Here is a 24,515-nt window from a genome sequence, read left to right on the forward strand (position 1 = left end):
GATTTATCTCAAGATCACTGACTGGTACTCCTGTACATCTAAACAATATTACCTTTTTACTACATCTAATTAAAATATTCACATTAAACATCTAAAGATGTCTCTTCAGAAGTGCAAGTTCCTTGTGAAAGATAAAAAGATGGATTCAATAGGCCATGTTTAAATTAATGGATGTGTGCTATACATAGGCTAATTAAAAATGCCACTTAGACTAAGCATTTACATGTAGAGAGAAAGCCCTTCCCTAAGGTGAAATCGCAGGGGAAGTGACAACATGAACACTGCTCATACTGCTAGCCTGACAAGCCACAGGTTGATGGTGACAAACATGGTGATCAATCAAAACCTATGAAAGCCAAAATCCAGAGGCTACAGAAAACTCAACACTAAACTAGACTGCCAACAGGCCAGCTATGATTCAGGGAACGTTGTGGAAGAGGGGGCAGAAAGACTGTAAGAACCAGAGTAGGTATGAATAACCTACACTTCCCCGCTACCCCACAAGGACTGACTGAAGCCTTACCATAACCCCACTGAGGAGGGGCTCCAGGGTATGGGTGCTAGAGCGAGGGGATAAAAGAGAACAACCTATTAAAATCAATATAAAATAAAAAAATAAAGGCTTAGCAGTTAAGGCGCTTGTCTGCAAAGTCTAAGGACCCAAGTTTGATTCCCCAGTACCCACATAAGCCAGATGCACAAGGTAATACATGTGTCTGGAGTTCATCTGCAACAGCTGGAGGCCCTGGCGCTCCAATTAGCTCTATCTGCCTCTTCCTATCTCTCTCTCTCTCTCTCTCTCAAATAAATGAACAAATATATATATTTTTAAATAAGCCAGGTGTGGTGGCATATGCCTTCAATCCCAGCACTCAGAGGCAGAGGTAGGAAAATCGCCCTAAATCCAAGGCTATCCTGAGACTACGTAGTGAATTCCAGGTCAGCCTGAGTTAAGTAAGGCCCTACCTTGAAAAACAAAACAACAACAAAATTAATATATAACCTATCACTGAAGTAGACTTAAATACACCCAACATGACTCAGGATTTTATAGAAGAGGGAACAGAAAGATTGTTAAGAGTCACAAGTTGGGACATCTTGCCCAGAGGCATTGCCTCTCCCCAGTTTCAGACTGCTGCTCCCACAGTGCATAACCCATTTTATCCTTATGGGGATAACCTGCAACTCCAATGAGGAAGGCCGCCTTTGGGAAGGGGACAGGGATGAGGGAAAGGATGGTACCAACACATGTTCCCATCTCAAGTGTGTCCATAATTAATAAAAAAATAATATATAAAAAAGAAAGCCCTTCTCTAATCAAGAAGACAACTTGTTTTCTGGCATTCTCATACATATCTGTAAGCCCAGCACTCAGAAAGTTGAGGCAAGAGCATCTTAAGAGGCCAGTTTGGGATAACACAGTGACCCTGTCTTCAAAATAAAAACAACTTTCTCTAACATTAATCTTCCTTAAAATTTCCCTCAGAATGCTACTTCAGCTGTTATAACTATTATTATTAATTTATGATATCTCAGTGCTTTAAAATATCTATTGATAGCTAGGCATGGTGGCACATTCCTTTAGTCCCAGCACTCAGAAGGCTGAAGTAGGAAGATCAGCATTAAGTTCCAGCACAGCCTGGAACTATAGAGTGAGTTTAAGGTCAGCCTGGGCTATGAAAAACCCAAAAATCAAAACAAAATAAAATATCTATGGATTCCTTAGAAAGAAAAGCCCTAAACTGAATGCCTGAATTTAGTTCCAAGAAACTGCTTGTTTCCACATACGCCTTTGTACAAGCTCTGAGTTATGTCCCCATACCCCATATGTCTAAATAGAGTACTTTATGAGCTCATATCATTAGGCTGAAAAATAAACAATATATTATTGTATTATATATATTACAAACCTCAGAAACAAAGTAATCCGAGGTAAAATCTTAGCTGTCCCAAATACAGTTAAGTAGTTAGTCTTATTTCAAGTGTAGTTATTACATTCATCTTCTCCCTCTCCTCCCTCTTTAGAGACAAGGTCTTACTATATAAACTAAGCTGACCTCAAACTCCCAATCCTCCTGCCTCAACCTCCTGAGCACTGAGATTATAGGTAAGCACCACCACAGTCACCAACATATTATGAATTTAAATATATGTATATGTTAATAGCCTTTTTAAGCTTTACATGTAAAACATAAATAAAAACCAAAAACATTTATCCCTCTTTCACAGGGCACTAATATTAAATCCCAACTTGGGTGCTTGTTACCATATGATCTCATAAGTTACTCAACCTCTCTGAGCCCCAGTTTTCTGCCCTGTAAAATGAGAGAGAGAAAAAAAACCAATCAACTTCACAGATACATTTTGAGGATTAAATGAAAATGTACTTCTCAAGCAATCATAAACAGTCACTAGTACTTTCTTCTGCTTTCTATGTAAAAAAAAGATAATGAGGGCTGAAGAGATAGATGGCTTAGCAGTTAAGGCACTCACTTGCAAAGCCAAAGGAACCAGGCTCGATTTCCCGGAATCCATGTAAGCCAGAGGTACAGGGTGGCACATGTATCTGGAGTTCATTTTCAGAGACTGGAGGCCCTGGCATGCCCATTCTCTTTCTCTCTCACTGTTTCTGTCTCTCCTTCTCAAATAAATATTTTTTAAAAAAGATAATAAAAGTAATCAATGATTTGCTAGGAACCACTCTCAACTCCCCTTCTATTTTAAGCAGCAATTAACTTCAAAGGACTTCAACTATCCAAAGCAACTAGATTTTTTCCTATTTCAGGAAACTGCATATTTTAAGTAGGAACAACTAAAAGATTCCAAATTGAATTCTGAGACAGGCTCTATCAATCTTATGCAACAGTAACGCTCTTCATCCCAATCAATGATAACAGTACCCTCACAACCTACAGTGTGAATTAGAATGGCCTAAATCTAGTTTAAGGCAGTGACACACACCTGTAACCCCAGAACTCAGAAATAAAGGCAGGAAGCAGGAAGAGCACAAGTCTGAGACTAGCTTTAAGGTCTCAGAGTACGAATTAAAAACAAAAAAAGAAGAAAAAAAAAAAAAAAGAGCCGGGCTTGGTGATGCACACCTTTAATCCCAGCACTCAGGAGGCAGAGGTAGGAGTATCACCATGAGTTCAAGGCCACCCTGAGACTCCATAGTGAATTCCAGGTCAGCCTGGGCTAGAGTGAAACCCTACCTCGAAAAACAAAACAAAAAACAAAAAAAGTGTAAATCCCTAGCTCTAGAAAGCAAAGGCCTCTGTAATGTGTTCACTGTACTAACCATAAACTTATAATGTTCCCAGTACTTGTGTTTTCGTTGAACTGTTAGACAAAAACTTAAACATAGCTGCAAAAATAAATCTTCTCTGCAACCCAGAGCTCACTGTTGGGTATGAGCCTAAATACACATAAGGAGTATGATACCCAAGACAGTTCAAATGATGATGATATTAGTAAGAACAGAGAGTTGGAAATTTAAAAGCAAAAAAACCCTCCTGATGTTCTTTTCACTATAATGTTGTTTTCATAGACAAATACACATTTCTAGGAATCCATAATATAGGAGGAGTATAACCCCAGTGTATATGTAGTTTTAACAAAAGCATAATTGTCACTACACATCTTTTCCTTCCTCCTCAAGAAATCAGAGACAAGAAGGAAACAAATGTTAGGCTTGATACACATTATGTGCCTAAGTCAGAAAATAACTACTTCAACAGCTAACAATACAACTCCTTGAAGTGTGCACTTTAAAAAGAAAAAAATTATTTCCAAGTGGAGAGGAAGAGAGAGAGAATGGGCATGCCAGCCACTGCAAACCAATTCCAGATGCATACACCCTCTTGTACATCTTGCTTACATGGGTACTCAGGAATTGAACCTGGGTCCTTTGGCTTTGCAGGCAAGCACCTTAACTGCTAAGCCATCCCTCCAGCCACTATTTTTTTTTTTAACAAGTTCTCATTAAGTTACCCAACCTGGCCTTGACCTTTCTCCACAGCTCAGACAGTCCACCAAATTTACAATTCTTCTGCCTCAACCATCTGAGTAGCTAGAATTATAGCCATATGCCACCATGTCCAGCTAGTGTGCATATTTTATATAGATTTAAATTTTTGGACTTTAAAAGACTGTTTAATTGGGCTGGAGGGATGGCTTAGTAATTAAAGCATTTGCCTACAAAGCCAAAGGACCCAGGTTTAATTCCCCAGGACCCACGTTAGCCAGATGCACAAGGGGGCGCACACGACTAGAGTTCATTTGCAGTGGCTGGAGGCCCCGGTGTGCCCATTCTCTCTCTCTCTCTTTTTCTGTCAAATAAATAAAGTAATTTAATTAAATATGTTTTTTAAAAAAACTTTCTGGGGGATGGAGAGATTGCTTAGTGGTTTAAGTGCTTGCCTGTGAAGCCTAAGGACTGGTTGGAGGCTCAATTCCCTAGGACACACATAAGCCAGATGCACAAGGTGGCGCATGCATCTGGAGTTCATTTGCAGTGGCTGGAGGCCCTGGTGCAACCATTCTCTCTCTCTCTGCCTTTTTCTCTGTTGCTCTCAAATAAATAAAAATAAACAAAAAAATTAAAAACTGTTTTATTGATAATTTTCATAAATGACATAATGTATTTTGAGCATAACCCTCTTCCATTACCTTTTGTCTCCTGATCCCCTTCCACTGAATCTTTTCTTCTTTCCAATTACGTCCCTCTTCTATTTTGATATTTTTTCCCCCTCCTCCATCATACATGACGGAAGACTGGTAGGCCCAAATACCACGCAGATCTTCTGCAGATAACAACGTTATTATTATTACTTGGTGTTTGGATACAAACTCATGTAGCCTATATGGCCTCTAACTATGTAGCTAAGAATGACCTTGCACTCCTGACCTTCCACCTCCATCTCCCTGATGCTAAGATTGCAAACATGCTACCTTGCTCATCTTAATCTTATTTAAATCTTCATAATCCAACCTTCAGAAACAAGTTATAAAGTGCCCATTTTCAAACGAATAGACAGAGTCAAAGAGATTAAATATCCAGTAAGTAGTAGAGTCTTAATTTAAACATAATGATACAAATCCCTTTATATTACTTTTGCCTCTTGGCAAGTAACAACAAATTCTGAAAGCAAATTTCATTAAAACCAGCTATAAATTTGTTTTAAACCCAAATTTGCCTAGAATTTAATTTATAGATTAAAAATACAGAGTATCCAAGAACCAATCTCTTCCCCCAAAATCATCATACGAGGTAGTCTGCTATACACTGTAACTACAATGTAGGCAAACGCCCTCCTGACCCTCAGGCCAAATCCATTTCATCACAAATATTATGTGCCCAAATTGACTCAGGTTTATCACCTATGGACTTTTCACCATTTTGTTTTGTTTTTATTTTTCAAAGTAGGTTGTCATTCTAGCTCAAGCTGACCTGGTACTCAGTCTGCAGTCCCAGACTGGCCTCAAACTCACAGTGATACTACCTCTGCCTCCTGAGTGCTGGGATTACAGGCATGCACCACAATGCCTGGTCTGACCTGTGGTTTTAACATAGACACACAAGCAAAAAATAATGTACTTGGAATCAGCTATTAAAATCAGTTCAAAAGTCTTCATGAGAGATACACTGTCCATAACTAATATCACTAAGGAAAAATAAGTAATTTCTTTTAAAAAATGAATCTATGGCTGGGTGAAAACAAGATTTCACCTGTTTAATGTCAGAACCAACGAACTAAGTAAAATTTAAAGAGCAACAGCTAAGAATGTCTTCTAGTATCTAGAGTTTAATATGTTATCTATAAACAAGAACCTATAAATCATAAAGAATTTGTATATTATTAAAGCTAATTTCAAGCCTAAATACTACAGGCGTGCAACAAAGTCCTATGCAGCCACAGCAATAGCATGACTAAACCAACTGGCAGGTGTTAAGTTCTACAAATATTAAGTGTCTGGAGGAGAACAAATTCATGTGGTCCCATAGAGGAACTCATCCTGCTCATTAACTAAGAGAAAAGAAAGGCTAAAGAGAACTGGTCAATAGTACAGACCTCGTTTTAAAATACAAAGAAGAATCAGACTGCTACAGATTGGTTTATAATTCATACAGACTTTAAAATGTCCTTTATACATATTTTCACTTATCAGAAAAGCACAAGAGTATAAAAACTAAAACTATAATTCCTCAAATTAAAAAATAAATGGAAAATGATAACTATATTTAATTCATTTCTTTACGAAATGTAAAGTCAGAGTCACAAGAAAAATAAATCCATATTTAAACCCTCATGTTTAGTGACATGATGTCAGTTTCCACTCAGATGAAAATTACTAGTTCCTATTTGGAAAGTGATACCATGTCACAGTTAATAAGATATGGGTTTATAAATATGGCATTAAAAGAAACTTACCCATTCCCTTTGTGTAGCTCTGACTTCTAACCCCGTCTCTATAGAAAGAGGAAGACAAGTTGCCAGTATCAGAAGTCTGACATTTAGAACTCATCTTTCAGTTGCTGAGTAATAAAGCCAGATCCCAAAGTCGGCTATAGGTTTTGGATTGTCAGTAGTTCCTAAAAAGAAACCCGGGAGGAGAAAAAGATGTTTAACCAATTACTGTACTTAGGAATGCTATCTTTAAACTTGCCTGTTAAAAAAGAGAAGGGAAATCCAATTACTGTATATTAAAATCAAGCCAGTCATGGTGGCATAAGCCTTTAGTACAGGACTCAGGAGGCAGAGGTAGGAGGATCTATGAGTTCAAGGCCACCCTGAGATTGCACAGTGAATTCCAGGTCAGCCTGGGATACAGGGAGACTCTACCTTGAAAAACTAAATATGTATGCATGTATGTATGTATGTGTGTATGTATATATGTATAGAGTGTTTTAGTCATTACTAAAGAAAAGCAAGCAAACAGAATAAAGAGTGACTCTGAAGGTTCACAATACCTTTAAATTGCTACACTAGAAGAAAAAGCACTATTGATTACCAATCAGTAGTTCCAATGACCAAATCTTAAAGTCCAAATGATTTATTTTTATAAAATGAATTTTCAGTAAGAATATGACATTACAGAGAGTAAACTTCATAAATGAAATTTGTCAGGAGGCTGAGGTCATAGCTCAGTAGAGTGCTTGCTCTAGCCATTTATGAAGTCCTAGGTTCAATCCTCAGTTCCACCAAAAAAAAAAAAAAAAAGGTTAAAAGGCTAAAGAAGAAAACATAATGATGTATGTCAGGACAAATTGATGATATATTTAGCTCCACTAAAATCAAATCACATTCGTGAAGATAAATCAATGTATATCATAAATAAACCCTTGAGAACTTTTCTAGAGATGCTAAAATTGCAGTGTATGAAAATAATTCAGCAGTTTTTCATTAGATATCAACATATTTGCTTGGCAAATATATCTCAGAATTTTTATTATAAAAACTTACGCATTTGGCTGGAGGGATGGCTTAGCGGTTAAGGCACTTGCTTGCAAAGCCTAAGGACCCAGGCTCATTTCCCCACTCACATAAGCCAGATGCATAAGGTGCATCTGGAGTTCATTTGCAATGCCTAGAGGCCCTGGAGCGCTCATTTTCTCTCTGTGTGTCTGCCTCTCTCACTCTCTCAAATAAATAAATTAAATAAAGAATACCAGATGTCTTTTAAAAAACACTTTACAAATTAAAAATATCCAGCTGGAGGGCTGGAGAGGTGGCTTAACAGTTGATACTTGCCTACAAAGCCAGATGCACAAGGTGGTGCTTGCATCTGGAATTCCTTTGCAGGAGCTGAAGGCCCTGACATGCCCATTCTCTCTCTGCCTCTTTCTCTCTCTCCTTCCCTCCCTCATTTTCTCAAATAAATAAATAAATAAATACCGCTGGGGAGATGGCTTAGTGGTTAAGGTGCTTTGCAGACAAAGTCAAAGGACTCAGGTTCGATTCCCAAGTACCCACGTAAAGCCATATGCACAGGTGGCACATGTGTCTGGAGTTTGTTTGAGTGGCTAGTTTCCCTGGTGCATCCATTCTATATCTACCTCTGTCTCTCTCAAATAAATAATAAAATACTTTAAAAAATAAGCCAGGCATGGTGGTGCACACCTCTAAATCCAGCACTCAGGAGGCAGAGGAAGGAGGATTGCCATGAGTTCAAGGCCACCCTGAAACTACATAGTGACTTCCAGGTCAGCCTGGACCAGAGTGAGACCCTACCTCCATAAACCAAAAAAAAATAATCATTCCTCTTAGTAAATTCATATAATGTGATCTAAGAGTCTTCTCTGAACATATACATTTGACCACACCTCTAATACACATGAATTTTAAGATTTTTGTTACCATATAATTTGATATGAATTACAGATTCTTCATTTTTTGTTACTATGTGAAGAAAATCATTTTATGAAGTATAATTAAAAACCAAAGACACTTAAGAACCATTCCTCAATCCTGCCCATATCTACTCTACCAAAGAAAACCCTAAGGCTGGGAGCAAAACAGTGACAGAACACTTGTCTCTTATATCAGGGTCCTGAGCTCTATCCACAACACCACAAAAATATTGAGTAAAGTAAGTAAAAAAAAAAAAAAAAAAAAAAAAAAAACTGGGTGTGGTGGTGTACACCTTTAATCCCAGCACTCAGGAGGCAGAGGTAGGAGGATTGCCGTGAGTTCAAGACCACCCTGAGACTCCATAGTGAATTCCAGGTCAGCCTGGACCAAAGTGAGACCCTACCTCGGGAAAAAAAAACAAACTGTATCTATCAAGTTTTCTAAATCCATGGGGCACCTATCAGCAGTTAGTCAGTCTCTCAAATATGCTCATCTGTACTTGTGAAATAAAAAAATGTGTAATAGTAGAATAGGAAAGGGGAAAAATGTAAGCATAACAAAATAATCAGGAGCCAACCAAGAAATGCAAAAATAGCAATACTTCCAGCTGTCTCAGTGAAAGACACTAGTTATTTTCTGGTCACTTGAAGCTCACTACTTCAGAACTTTTATTCCTACTTTTCTCATTGAAAATAAGCAAACCTATGTAGATATACTTAGGTGGGTTTTTTTTTTCAAATCCTGAAAACAAAGCAAAATATTTAATAGTTCACAGTAAATGTAACCAACACACAAATTTAGAGATTCTTATGCATGAAGAATTATCAAATTTTTAGCACACAGAATACTTTTATGGACATCTAAAGCAGTACTTCTCAAACTTTTTATATGTGAATGAATGGAGCTGGGGATCAAACTCATGGCCAGGAAGCATTTGTCAAACTTTGATGTATATATAAAACAACTTCACATCTCCATACCATTCAACAGATGTGGGGTGAGGTCTTGCAATTCTACATTTCCAATAAGCTTCCAAGTGATAGTAATGCTAGTGGAATAGGAACCATAATTTTGGTAGCAGGGATTCAAGAAGATTCTGCAATACCTACTATATTGCCCAAATTACACACACACACACACACACACACACACACACACACACACACACAAAATTAATTTGTTTTCAAACACTTTTTAAAAGGTTGATTGTGTTTGGGTACGTGTAAGCTTTGTCTCTATAGAGCAGTGGAAAAACAATCCTTGGGTCTTTGGAGAGTGCCACTCTAACCTAGATCAAGTAAATCCAAGGATCTTAGATAATGGAATTAAAGTTCCTGAGGGGATTCTAATGTACAGCTGCCAGGACTGAGACCTCTGCTACAGAATGAAAAAAAATTTCAATTAAGAGATTCAGGTTACTTTTGTGTTTATATAAAGAATATAAACTGGGTGTGGTGATGCACTTGAAATCCAGCACTTGGGAGGGGCAGGAGGATCAGAAATTCAAGGTCATCCTTGGCTATATCGAGAGCTGTAGGCTAGCTTGAGCTACAGGAGACCCTGACTCAAAAATAAAATAAATAAAAAACCACATGTAAAATATCTTTGGCTAGGTGTGGTAGAGCACACCTTTAATTCCAGTACTTGGGAGGCTGAGGTTGGAAGATCACTGTTGAGTTCAGAGCAGCCTGAGACTAGTGAATTGCAGGTCAGCCTGGGCTAGACCGAGACAAAACCTCAAAAAGCCAAAATATATATACATGTATGTATATATTTATTTATCTATCTTGGAAACCAAATAAAACTATTGGTAATTTTTAGAGACTAAAATGTAAGGGGTTGGAGAGATGGCTTAGCGGTTAAGGTGCTTGCCTGTCAGAACTACAGACCCAGGTTTGATTCCCCAGCACCCATGTGGTCAGATGCACATGGTGGCGCATCTGGAGTTTGTCTGCAGCAGCTAGAATCCCAGGCCCACCTCTCTCTCTCAAAAAAATAAAAAACAAAACTTTTTTTAAAGAATGTAAGTCAATAGCACCAATTTTCCCAGTATGTTTTACATATACAGTAAAAGGCTGAAGAGATGGTTCATCATTCAAAGGCACTTGTTTGCAAAACCTAACTGCACACGTTCGATTCCACAGGACCCATATAAAGTCAGATGCACAAACTTGCACATGCACCTGAAGTTCATCGGCAGTGGTGGAAGCCCTGGCTTGCTCATGCCCATAACCATACCCATACTGACTCTGTCTGCCCTCCCTTCCTCCCTCTCTCTCTTCCTCACTCCCTCTCTCTCTCTCTCTTGCTCGCTCGCTCGCTCACTTTTTTTTTTTCTTTTTGGTTTTTCGCCATAGGGTCTCACTCTGGCCCAGGCTGACCTGGAACTCACTATGTAATCTCAGGGTGGCCTAGAACACAGGAGATCCTCCCACCTCTGCCTCCCGAGTGCTGGGATTAAAGGCATGCGACACCACGCCCGGCTTCTCTTTCTCTCTCTCTCTCTCTTTCTCCAATAAGTAAGAATATTTTAAAAACAAAGTGTGCAAAAAAATAAACATATAAGCAACTCAAGGGGTTAATTTTGCCTATAATAATAGTTCTATTGTGGACACAGTTGTACCAACTTATGCCCATCCATAAAAACTCATATGTCTTTTTCCTGGTTACCTGCAGAAAAGTCAGGTAACATTTACACAATTAAAGTTTTCTTCAACCTGTGATGTCTCAGTCCTATAAGTAACCTAGTTAATAAATAGTAGTTATAGATGATGGTCCATTAATTAAAATAACTTTCATGTCTACACTTTCCTATACTTTAACCCCAGAATTACTTTCAATTTTGGGGGGATAGTTGTTTGTTTTGTTTTTTCAAGGTAGGATCTCACTCTAGCTCAAGCTGACCTAGCCTTCACTATGTAGTCTCAGGGTAGCCTCAAACTCACAGCAATCCTCCTACCTCTGCCTCCTGAATACTGGGATTAAAGGCGTGCACCACCAAGCCCGACTAATTTTTTTGTTTTTTGTTTTTCAGGGTAAGGTCTCACTCTAGCCCAGGCTGACCTGGAATTCATTATATAGTTATTTCAGGCCGGTCTTGAAACTCACAGAGATCCTACCACCTCAGCCTCTTGAGTGCCGAGATTAAAGGAATGCACCATCACCCAGCAGAGAACGCCTTAACTGCTGAGCTCCAGCTTTCAACTTTCAGACAGACTATAGCTGCATTACTTAATAATATATAAAAGATATATATAAATATATGAAAATTCAGGAATACCTTACAGGTGTATATATGTTACCCAAGGAATGAAGCTTTCTGGTGTCACTTTAGTGTTTCTTCTGAGTTGGGGGGAAGGGATAAGGATCAAGTCCCAGGCCTTTCACACGCTAGATAAGTGCTCTACTAGTAAATTAAATCCCACCCTCCATCTTTCCTTTAACCTTACATAAACAGTGGGCCCCTCTTTGTAGACTTGGTATAAGCCAAAATTAAATATTAAGCAAGACTAAATGCCTCAGAAAAATAATCATGATTATAAACTATAATCTTAACAATTCTTCTTCTGGTTTTCTGTTTTCCTATAATACGGGGTCTTGCTATTTAACAGCCCAGGCAGAACTTGAACTATCCCGCCACCAAGTGTTGAGATTATAGGCACGAGCCACCACACCCTGCCCTTAAGTGGCAATTTTAAGTGATAGCACTTGGGATTGTGTTCCATAGGCTGCAACCATTTTGCGTTTATCTTCTGGCAGCTCCTCCTCCCAGCTCTGAAACAAAACATTATTTTATAGTCTCCTGCCTATACTTTCAAGCATCACCACTCTTCTCATCCCTTAAATATGACACAATCCTGGGTTCCAAACCTCAGCAAACTACTCTCTATAGGCCAGTGTTATTAAACACATAGCCCCACTCACCAAGAACACAACAGAACTACCCAGGGAGCTTATAAAGGAATAAAAACTCCTGGGCCATGCTGGTTCTAACAAAGCTCAAGGTGTCTGTGGTAGAGTAAAGAGCCTATTTCCCAAGTACTGGAAATGTTGATACAATATAGTTTGAAATTCCCTACCTTGGCAATTGGTTAGCGTAACATATTTAAATGAAATTTGCAACTCAGATCTTTGCTCTAATTTATATGTTTAATCCTATCCCTGGCCTACAGAAAAATAGCAGGCAAAAACAATGACAAAAAGAGCTTTAGCTGGTACAAATGCCTTGTTAAGGTCCTGGTTCCATCACTATCAGATTAACATGTGGTGAGACTTAAACAATGTGTGTACTTTGCACAATGCTTGGCTTTAAATAGGTGTTCAATAAATGACTGCTTATCAATATGCTACAAGTGATCACTTATCTCCATTCCCATCCTCCTCAAATTGGCTTAACCTATTTTTGCTGATTCAACCATCTTCCTACACTTTCCCAAGCTTGAGTCTGCACTCAATCTTTTCCATCCTTCAACAAGCTGCTTTATTATTCTTTATTCTGCCTCCCATCTGTCAACCCAATCTCCCTCTGCCACTCTAATCTTTCTCAAGCAAACTCTAATGTAAAGCCTTTCCTGACCATTCTTGCTTGAAGAAACCTGTTCATACAATCACACCCATTACCACCCATAAAAATTCATTAGCAACTGACCGTGACATTTTTCCTATTGTAACTTTCCCCTGATAGTTAACTATTAACCTGTTTATACCTATTTTCTCCAGTTAGTATAGAAACTGCTACAGCTAGTAGAAGAGATACTTTCCTCAATTTCCTACTGCCAGTACCTTAGTTAAGGTAGGGTCTCACTCTAGCTCAGGCTGACCTGAAATTCACTATGTAGTCTCAGGGTGGCCTCGAACTCTTGGCAATCCTCCTACCTCTGCCTCCCAAGTGCTGGGATTAAAGGCATGTGCCACCAAGGCCAGCTTTCTTTTTTTGAGGTAGGGTCTTGCTTTAGCCCAGGCTGACCTGAAACTCACTATGTAGTTTAAGGGTGGCCCTCGAACTCACAGCAAGCTTTCTACCTCTGCCTCCTGTGTGCTGGGAGTGTGTCACCACACCCAGCTGGCCTTAGTTCTTAATATACAACTTCAAATGTTTATAAAGAAACCTCAACTGGAAGACCAATAATATGGCCACTTAAGTGGAAGCATGCTAAATTATTTTACCACAAACTCAAACTTCCTTACCTGCTAAAACCAAGCTTGCCTCAGGCTTGAAAAAACTTTATTATTCAATAAGTCCTTTAAGTCCTTAAGAATAAATTCAAGTTACTAATAGATGCTGTAAAGCCAAGTGTGGAGGCACACACTTGTAATCTCAGTTTTAGAGAAGTGGAAGCCGGAGGACCTTGGGTTTGAGACCAGTCTGGGTTTTGAGATGGCAAGACCATCTCAAGAAACCATAAACAAATAGTTTACAAACAACTGGCTTAAGCTATGAAAATAGAAATTCATAAAATCTGGTTTGTTTTACGCAAATCAAGACAATCCTTACTTTTATCTTTAATATCACAGCCAACCCCTTCAAAATGAACTCAATTCAATGTAGGTGGTCCTAGAACTATATGATTTAAATAAATTTAAATTCAGATATGAAAGACAATGGGAAAATATACAAATACTGCAAATGGCAGTTTCCACGTTTTAAAATCAGAACATGGGATCTAACTCTCCACCAGCCAATTTTACCTTTTTAGTATAGCTAGGAATTCACAGATACTAGTCTCAAAACAGTGTCATGCTGTGCACCTTCTCATTTTATATAACATGGTCTTCTACACAACTATACAAATGCCCTGCACACTTTTCCCTTATTCTTGAAATGAAACCTGAGACATTAGAAAGTTAACCAACAAACAGAAATATATGTGTAATAATAATCCTCCTTAATCTCCACAGTGATTTAAAATATTTCCTTTCTAAAAAACTCCTTAATGGGTTTACAATGTGGGCTAGCAAGAGAAAGAAAATAAACTGAAAACTGACATTTCCAACAGATTAGAATGCTTAAAGAAATATGAGACCATTCAGCAAAGCCTTAGGTGGCAACTACCCTATAAGCAAACTTCTGTTTAAAACACTTGGAAATTACAGAGTGAGAATCTGGAAAAAAAAAAAAAAAAAAAACTTCCCTTTGCCCCTTTTACAATATGGTACATAAACCATCCAGCTAAACAATACAAAGGGCTCAAACAAACCTATAGGAAAAATTAACTAGCAGAGACCACATACTATGGTTACGAGATTAAGTCTTCTAGAAGAGATGAAGAAAAATTCTGATTCCATTTAAAACCAGGCAAGAAAACCCACAATGTAGGATATTCTAATAAAGTTGTGCTTGTGGTAACTTGCCAAAGCCTCACACTTCATTAATGTGTAGGTGGAGGCTAAAGAGGCTGGTAAGACTAAGCGGACAATCAAAATGGTTAAGGATGGGCTGGAAGGATGGCTTAATGTTTAAGGCATTTGCGGGCAAAGCCAAAGGACCCAGGCTCAATTCCCTAGGACCCACGGTATCCAGATGTACAAGGGGGTGCACATGTCTGGAGTTCATTTGCAGTGGCTGGAGGCCCAGGCACACCTATTCATTCTCTTTCTCCGTCAAATAATAAAAAAAAAAAAAAGAAGAAAATGGTTAAGGTTAACAGCAGACAAGAAGTCATACTTTCTCAACATGATTTACTCATTTCCTTCAAGCTTCAGTTGCCTATTTTTATAAATCAATCTCTGTGGGACATGAAAAAAAATACATAAACCATTTTGGCTAAAATATCATCTCCCGTCAAAAATGGCATCCCTTATTTTGTTGTTAACTCTTAATTTTGAAATTAAAAAGTTTAGTTTGTAAATGAGGAACAGTTTGATACCAGTAAGTCCTGCACCACTGAATCACAGCAAAAGGTAATCACCACGGTTAATAGGTAATGTCAAGAATTTAAGGGCCACCAAGGCCTAAATCCTTAACCAAAACTTTAACACCTTGGCTCCCACATCAATGGAATTTTTTTCAAATGATAAAATACACTTAAAAATAACAACTAGGAAAAAAAATATATCAACTTGAACAAAGTTCCAGCCTAGAATTTTTTAACTATACCTAAATGAAAAAGAAACTAATTACGGTAGCAGTACTTGAATATTCCATCCAGAGAAACATACCCAAAACATTAAACGCCCTCATCCTATTAGTTATAATGCATTTTTTTGACCTCTAAAAAAACCCTCTTACCTGTTCATAAGAGTTTATACAGCTGTTTGCCACCGGAACACCACCTTGCAGAATATAACCGTGACATCCTTGGTTGATAATCACCTGTTGCCTAGCAATCATCATCCCGCATGGAGACTAGGGCTCTTCCATCCGAGGTTAAAATTCAAAACAAGCCCAACAAGCCTGCATTTCAAGGTGGTCTTCGTCTGCAACTAGTTAAGTTTAAAACTGGCAAACAACCATGGTGTCTGAAGCAAAAGGTGCAGCATTGCTGGCTTCCTCTTGAACTCCAGCGTAGTCACTGAGCACCGAAGTATCCTGCTGCCAACAGGGGAGTTGTTCTCCTGCACTGGGAACAGGTTTCCAAAGCTCAGGAGCCCCTGTACAGGATAATGCAGGAACTAAAGGCAAACACTTTCTCCTCCTTAAGGATGCCTCCATTTTTTTCCTCACAATCTGTACTACCAACCGAAGTGACTGGGCCTGAGTGTGCGTTCGTACCTATGAAACCGTCACGGTGCGTGCACATCCAAGGCATGTGGAACCACAGGTCAAATAAGGCACAGATACCAAGTAATGGTTCTAATTACAAACGCTAGCTCTCAGGAACTCTTCATCCATTCAGAACTAAACCCATCACTGCATAACTCTCGTAAGAAGCCCCTGGAGATGGAGGAGCTCCTCAAATGTGTCAGGAAAGGCTTTATTAACATCATCATTTTAACATTTTTAAAGCAAACGGAGCAATTCTCCTTCTTTTGGCAATTTGGTGCAAATGTTAAAGTGCAAGATAAAGCAATTCAAACTTTTCTTCAAATTAAAAATGAAACTAAGGCCAAACGTGATAGGTGAACAAAATAAATCAAAACTTAAATTTCAGCAATTCCAGCTCTTCAAACCAGCAAAGCCCCCGACTCGCGTGCACTGTGGTGAGGCTTAGGGTGCTTGCCCCAGCTTCTTGTGTGCCAGCAAACAGCACCATTCCCTCATCACGTTGAGGACCGAGAAGCAAAGGATCCCCTTCACTGCAAACAAAGGGGGTCACTGTAACACTATGATCCTTCAGAATTGACACACCGTGATAGTCAAAATGAAATTGATGGTCTCCCTGCTTCTTGCTCAAAACATACAAGATCTGAGCAGCAGCAAGTACCCCCTCCGCTGCAAACAAAGGGGTCAAGGTTTGCCGTCAATTCACTTCCAGGCAGAAAAACATTTTCCTCAAAAGAAACAATTTATTTAGAATAAAACAAAAGCAGCTCGACTGTGAGCGCATGTTTGAGTGACAGCTACTTTAAGCTGTGTGAGCCATAAAAAGGGTTTTTCTTTACTTTTCCAGAAATCTTGTGTACACAGCACAAAGCAAAGAGGTCATTTTTTCCACTTAAAACACCGGCATTGGCATCACAATAGCAGATACACAATGTTAAGCTGCCATTTTAGTAAAATGTACAAAATACTAAACAGATTAGCTTTCTTCCATCAGAGGCCCATGTAAACTCCACATAAGCCACAACTTCTCTTCAAAAAGGTCCATTAGTGCTTTGAATTCCATATCTTCATCCGCTGTTCACCAGTTTTGCTTGCGGGGGGGAAAAAAAGGTTATTCAGTACAAACGTTTACAATATTAAAAAAATATACATTTCCCCTATGCCATTATAGATGAACATAATATTAACAAGACCTTCCTGGATGGTCCATCTCGACTTCAAAAAGCACCAATAATACCCACTGGCACAAACCTTGAAATGAATTTACTGTATGAATACACAAACAGAACAGCATCAGTTTTTTAAAGGCTGAAATTGAGGATCATAGGAATAAAAAATATCCTTTACCCTCAAATGTGACTAACTAAAACATGGCCAAAATGTTCAGAAAAAAAAAAAGTCTAGTTTATGATCACTTTATAATCATTATCTCCTAAAAATATAACTTAAAAAGTGAAACAATAGAAAGGTGGAGTTTAGGCAAACTTGTACCCTCTACTTTCATTCTGTAATTTACATGGAGCAATACAAACTACTCCATTACTGTAGAAAAGGGTCAAGATATGTTTATAAATCCACCATACCAAAGATAGCAGCTGTTATTTTCTGTTAGGAAAATATGCATACAATTATTAAACAGTAAAAGAACACTTCAGGACTCTCACTTTTCAACTCTGTTCAAAACATGCACACGAGAACTCTTCATCAAGCTTAACACTTCACTGTAGTTACCTGAAATAATTGTCCACCTTTAGGGGTATCATAACCAGAATGTAAACAGAGCCAACTCCAGTTTTTGATCTCATACCTAACTCCTATCTGAAAACCAAACTTTGTGACAGACAAAAATGTCCAGAAATTCTCTCCACATTTCCTGGGCTTTGCTTCCCCTCCTCCTCCACAAAAAGGTCATTAAGGCCCTCTTTTCAAGAGGATTTCCTAATTCTATAACTACAGAAGTTTTGGCAAATGGTTCCTATATGAATCCAAATTGCAGTTCATGCTATGCCTGAAATGGGCAAATTCAACATCTTAAAAAAGCAAATTTAAATCTTTCCAAAAATAGTCAGTGAACATCTGCTCATAAAATAGTTTTTCAATAAACCTAAAAAGGTCTGATTCTGAAAAACACCTTTCATTGCTATATATCAAATGATCTAAAGGGAATCAAAATGCATGTATAACACCTTGGAAATATAACAAAAGCTAATGCAAGCCAGAGAATGGACATTTTAAGAGATAATTCTTAAAGGAAAACTTATCCTCAGTGTGATAAGAGTCCAAGTACACATCAGAAATTTAGGCTTTTGTGTGAAAAATTCTTTATAGGAATCCCAATTACAATTAACAAAATATTACCCCCAAATTAAGTAGGACCATTTGCTAGGAGCTGAGTGCTTGCTCAATTGTCTATAATCTCTGAAGTTGCAATCTTAAAAGTCTTAATTGCCTTATTTTTACCACTAATACTTAACAAGTAATTAAGTAATATTCTTGAATTCTCCTTCTGTTCATTTTAACTGAGTTTCTGAAAAATTAAAGTAATTAAAGAAATAAATTGAAAAAAGAGCTGTTACAAATATTCAATGTGGAATTATGAAATTCTGGCTAAGGAGACTAAGAATTGATTTTAAATTTTTGCTTTCATTCAAATTCTGAAGGTTTAAATTTACAGATACTATGAATCTGCACAACAGATTGGGCAAAACAAATAAGAAATTAACCTGGGCAATGGTACTTTATATTTTATAGATAAGTACCAAACTAACCATCATTACTTTTTTTAATACATACATTTAGAAATAGCATCAAGCCACTATTTCAACAATGAAGCACAAATTGCCCAGATCTAACAAAAGCAGCAATGTCCAATACAGGATTCAAACAAGGATGGATCAAAAATCAGTACGGATCAAAAGCCAGTACTCCCCAATTTGCTGTTACACCAACTGAAGTTTAAAAAAAATGAGAAAAGACACATTTTGATATATAGTAAAATTAGATGTCATGAACTTCACTTTCCAACAGAATAAAACTGTACCCATCTTATCAAAAAGATATTCAGAAGTTAATGGCTAGTTAAATTATTTTAACTGGAAACATTTATCTCACTATAAACTCCATTTACACAGACTCCATTTGCATTCACTCCTGAATAGGTGTCTATTCCATGTCAACTACTGCTTTTTGGAAGCAAAAGGCACCCATAGTCTAAGCTGTAGTATTTCAGATACTTTTCCTATAGGCACACCAAGGATCTTTGTGCTCAATAAGCACATAGTACATTCCTTCTCTCAAAATGTATAAGTTTTTCCAGTTTTAAAACACACAAATCTCCAAACTCAAAAAAAAAAAATTTTTTTTAAATAAATGCATAGTGGAAACTAAATAAGATGATGGAGTAGTGGTGAGGTTTTCATGCTGACATGCATTAGACACCTGTCATAATGGAAAATAAAAATGACATTTCCCTGGGTTATTATTGGTGCTATTTTAAACTACCAGCTTTGATAACAGAAAGAAACCAGTTGGGTTCTGCCAGGTTTTGAATTAGTCATTTCACAAAACAGAAAAAGACCATGATCCAGAAAGTCCTAAATAATCATAATTAAACATTAAAAGCCTTAGCTTAAGTCCTCAGTATTTAAATCAAGGGCAAAAAACCATACTTAGTAATTAGAGAAACTAGAGGTGGTGGCAGAGAGCTAGGCCAAAAAACAAAACAAAACAAAAAACAAAAAAAACAAAAAAAAAAACAAAAACTATAAAGTAGCAGAAGCCCTTATTAAGAACCAGAAGTCCTTAGCTTTTGGGGGACAGGGAGAACCTTTGCAAGTAGGTTAAATTACTTTAATTACAAGTACCTGGGCAAAACAAAGGGAAGAGAGTTCTTACACTGAACATTTCAAACCTCTATAGCTAGGCAGTAGTGAAAATACTAAACATAAAATTTCAAAGATATTCAAAACATTTTAGGTATCACTACCACTGTTTAAATATGAAAATAAAAAAAAAGAAGCAAAATTTTCTCAAAGCATACCAAGGACATTTTACAGTAACTTTCTTAAAAATTCTGCCATCCAGATATGGCTAATTAACGCCCACTGAAAAAAAGATGACTTAAGAGCCCGAAGACAACTTTTCTATTACTGAAACCAGAAATTTGAATCAATACAAAAACAATACCTCATCTCTGATGAACACTTAACCTTTGAAATGTGCAGTTAGAACTGTATTTGCTACACCTCTCAAAGTAAAAACACCAACACACAACTATAAACTGACCAAAGAATTCTCATTTTAAAAGCACCTACTCACTTCTTGCATATAAGATGTAAATGGTTTGTAACACAGTCCTCAATCTTTACTAGTAACAGCTACAAACCAAAAGTGCATACAGGGATACAAAAATTCAAGTAGTAATGATAAAAGTGAATGTTAAAGAAAACTTTCTGGGACAAACTGTGTATTCTTAAGAGATATAGTCAAAAAACTGATTAATTACATACTTTTGTGGTGCTTGATCAAATTTTAGACAATCAATGCTTCTGGTTCAGGAATTATTTATCTATTCATCCATTAAAGCCATTTTCAGTGCAGTTTACCATCTAAATATTGTCAGTGGGCTCTTTTCTCCAAATTCTGATTTTTTCAAAATTCTGTTTGGTCACTTTTGAGATTTTTTTTTAAGCTCAAGATTTAAAAAGAAGAAAAAACTGAAGAAAAAGAAGGAAAAAGTTACAAGGATAGGAACTCCTAAAGTAAATCCATCTTCCTACTACTTTCAGGGCATCCCATTCACTTAAATTAATAGTCAAACTGCTGACTTCTATTTTAAGGAAGTTTATAAAAATATATATATATAAAAGGCTACAACCAAACTAATGAAAAGAAATTCTCATATGATGCTGTATCCCATTACACATCACAAAACAGGAATCATGTCAAAGTAGTAAATACAAGTTACACATGGACTTTAGGACGCACCACGGACAATGATCATGACCAGGTAATCTTCCTCAGATTTGGCCAGTGCCTTGGCAGGGGAATCCAGGAACTGCTGGGAGAACTCACAAGGTGGGAAGGCATGAAGAACCCCGGTGTTTTCTTTGTCTTTGTTGCCTCCCACAGGGAGGCTGATCACCCCAGCTGCCTGCTTTTGCTTTAAATAGGACACAAGGTTCCTAAGTGGCCGCTGAGTAGAGGTGGCAGTGTCTGATGTGGCCGAGGAAGAAGAGCGGCTGTCAGAATTTCCAGGTACAGCTAGAAGAATGGCATAACCATTGGGCCCTGCTACTTTGATGCGACGAGTTACTTCATCCAACTTGGGCTGGTCCAAACGAAGACGCTGAGTGATCTTGAGCTGGGCCACTTTGCCTCCAGTAGAACCCTCCACAAGAAGACTGCTAGCAACTTGGAGGTCACCCTGCAACAGATGCATGTTGGAAGGAAAGTTGCTGTTCTTCAGTAGAAGCATGCCCTGCCAGGCCAAACAGAGTTTGGGAGAGGCTGCTGCAGCAGGAGCTGTCCCCCCATCCTGTTTCTGGGAAGGGGACTTCAGCTTTGATGAAACAGTGCTGGCACTGGATGCATTTCCATCAGACCGGTCCTCTTTTTTCAGAGGGCTTTTTCCCTCAGTGGAAGCAGTTGTGCGGTGCTTCCTATCCCGTTCAGCTGATGCAGAGTTCTTACGGTCTCGCTTGTCACCCTGGCTCTTTTCCAAACTGCCTCTCCTGTCTCTGATTGGAGAGGGCCTTTCCAAGAGAAGACGGGAAGATCGATCATTGTCGCTATTGTAACGATCTCTGCTACTGCTCAGTTCTGGACTGCGATCTGGAGAAGGAGCACAGTGGCGTTTTCGTGGCCTGTCACTCTCAGGAGATCTATCCAGATGCCGTCCTCCACTGTCCTCTGGCAGCCGGCGCTTCCTAGGCTGGTCTCTGCTACTGGGCATATCTCGATCACCTCTGTCCCGATCCAAGGACCAGCCATCTCGCCTTCGATCCAAGCTATCCAATGGCTCATAAGCAGTCACAGCACTAGATGCTGCCCTGGTGCTGCGTTCTCGAACTGGTGGTGGGGGTGGCACCCAATCAGAGTCAGGATAAAGGTCTCTATCACGATCTCTGTACAATAAAGGTGGTGTCCTATCCCGAGCACCCCGCAAAGGGTCAGGTGCCCGATGTCCAAAAGCATCTGTCACCAGTTCATAATGAGTCAAGGGCAGAGGCTGCAGATACTGCTGCTGGTAACGATGTTCTGTGTCTGCAAAGTCTACTCTAAGGCGACGATCTGGGCCACCAAGTGGGAATCCTCGCATATGGGTCCAGGCAGCATGTGCTGCATCTAGGCTTTCATACTGGATATATGCCCAACTATCACCTTTTCGGTAGTCTATGGTACGTATGGTGCCAAATCGGTCAAATTCTCGTGCCAGCGCAGCAAGAGGCACCCAAGGTCCCAAGCCACCCACCCAGAGGCGGGTGGTGGGTGTAGCTTTACCATAACCAATTTTGATAGGATTCCGAATTATAATTTTGCCAGACATTGCAAGTTTGGCTCGGTGAGACATGTCTAGGTTCTCAAATTTGAGAAAGCCATAAGTACTGGTCTGGCCACGAGAAGGCCTCTTGATGTCTACCTCTGTGATGACTCCAAAGCGATCAAAAGCCCTTCTAAGATCATTCTCAGTCACAGTGATGTCTAGGTTACCCAAGAAAAGTGTTCGGTTAGCACGCTGATCATCCTCGGGTGATATCTCATCCACCTCTCGGAAAGGAGCGGCACCTGCTCCAGCGCCCACCCTCGGTTCAAGACTATAGGCTGGGCGCACTCTCTCATAGAACGGGTAGTCTCGTTCTCTCTCCAGCTCCCGGGGCAATGGTGGCGGGGGAGGAGGAGGCAGGCGGCCAAGAGCCAGCTGCTGCAACCGGTAGTCTCGGTATCCCAAAGCAGCGCCACCAGGAGAGAGCGATCTCTGTCCTCCACCCCCTCCTCCTCCAGGGGCGTGTCGGTGCCCACCTACCGAGGACCCGACCACGCTGGCGGACGGAGGGTAGGGATCTTTGTCTAGCGGGGAGCGGCTGCGGCGCCGGCTCACGTACACGGCTTCGATCTTCAGAGGCCGGTCGTACAGCACCAGGCGGCCTCGGGCATGCTTGGCCGCCCGCGCGTCCTCCGGCCGCCGGAAGTTCACAAAGGCCACCCGTTCATCCCCGCTGCCGGAACCCGACAGATGACTGATTTTGACACTTACATCACCGAACCGCTTGAACTCGTGAAACAGTCCGTCCTCCACCGCCTCGTCGCTCAGCTGGGACCCCAACTCGCTGATCTTCAGCGTCTTGTACTCCACGCCGTCCCCGCCGCCGCCGCCGCCGGGAGCCGAGGAGGCGGCCCCGGAGGAACGTGACTCCCCGCCTCCACCCCGGGAGCTGCTTCGAGACTCGCCCCCGCCTGAGGAATTTTTGGTGCTCGGGGAGCTGTAGCTGTGCAAGCGGCTGCTGGAGCTGCCCCCGCCCGTGTCGTACTCGCGGCTGCCGCCTCGGCTGCTGGACTTGTCCAGATGAAGGCTCCGCCGCGACCCGCCGCCGCCGTCCGGCTTCCCGCTGCTGCTCCCATTGCTGCCGCCGGAGCCCCCTAACTTCTTGCTCCGTTCCCCGCGAGAGCTCGAGTCCTCACCACCTCTGGAGCGCTTGGGCTTCACCGGAGAGCGCTCTTTTCCCTTCATCGTCGAGGGTCGCCGGAGGTCGTCCCCGCGGAGCCGACTGACTCGCCACCCCGCGCTCGTTTCACACAGCGGACTCGCACGCCGCCATCTTGGACTCCGCCGCGGCGAAGGGTCCCGCCCCGCAGACCTCATTGGTCAATTCGCTCTCTCTCCTACCGTCTCATTGGGAAAACTCTTTGTCCGTCTTCACATCTCCCCGCGCTCCGGGAAGGCGCCCGCCCGCACACTTTTATTGGGTCCCCGACGCCCCTGGTCCGAAGATCTCATTGGTTGGAATCGTTGTCTATCTTAACGGTTCCTCGCGCCAGGCTGTGGCTCCGCCCCTCGCACGTCTATGGTCACCTGATCCAAAATCCAGAGGCGTTGATTGGACGAGGAGTCTGCCCTGTAACGGTACTTCAAGCGCGGCGAAAGCGGCTGGCCCACCTCCTCTCCTCGTTCATTGGCTTCTGACCCCGTCCTTTAAATCGCTACTTGGGAAGTCGGGCCATCGCTTCTGGAGTTTTTTTTTTTTTTTCCTGAGAGCTTGGCGCTCGATGATCTCGCGAGAGACAAAGCGCTTTCGCTCTCTAGCTCTCTCTCTTCAGACCCGTCTTCCAACTTCTCCAGCGGCTGAAAGAAATTTAAATCTGATTGGACGCTGATGAGGAACTTGATAGGCTAAGAAAGCTGTCCATCATTTTCTTAAAGGGGTAGGCTCGTTACACTGAAGAGTCTGCGTGAAGGTGAAAGA

General features: G+C 40.3%; 1 protein-coding gene and 1 non-coding gene across 2 annotated transcripts; one reads left to right on the top strand and one right to left on the bottom strand.

Moving 5' to 3' along the window:
- Positions 1-3,315: 3,315 nt before the first annotated feature.
- Positions 3,316-3,440, top strand: LOC123456166. The gene has a single exon (XR_006634380.1). It is a non-coding gene; the product is annotated as a small nucleolar RNA SNORA40 (small nucleolar RNA).
- A 12,808-nt stretch (positions 3,441-16,248) lies between these two features.
- On the bottom strand, positions 16,249-24,006 carry Rbm15 (RNA binding motif protein 15). Its single transcript, XM_004659009.2, has 2 exons — positions 21,040-24,006; positions 16,249-17,143 (listed from the first exon to the last, which is right to left on the bottom strand). The coding sequence occupies exons 1-2, from the start codon at positions 23,912-23,914 to the stop codon at positions 17,121-17,123; spliced, it is 2,898 nt and encodes a 965-aa protein (XP_004659066.1). The 5' UTR covers positions 23,915-24,006; the 3' UTR covers positions 16,249-17,120.
- Positions 24,007-24,515: the final 509 nt, after the last annotated feature.

The sequence above is a fragment of the Jaculus jaculus genome, chromosome 19 (genome assembly GCF_020740685.1).
Source record: "Jaculus jaculus isolate mJacJac1 chromosome 19, mJacJac1.mat.Y.cur, whole genome shotgun sequence".
NCBI classification, from domain to species: Eukaryota; Metazoa; Chordata; class Mammalia; order Rodentia; family Dipodidae; genus Jaculus; species Jaculus jaculus.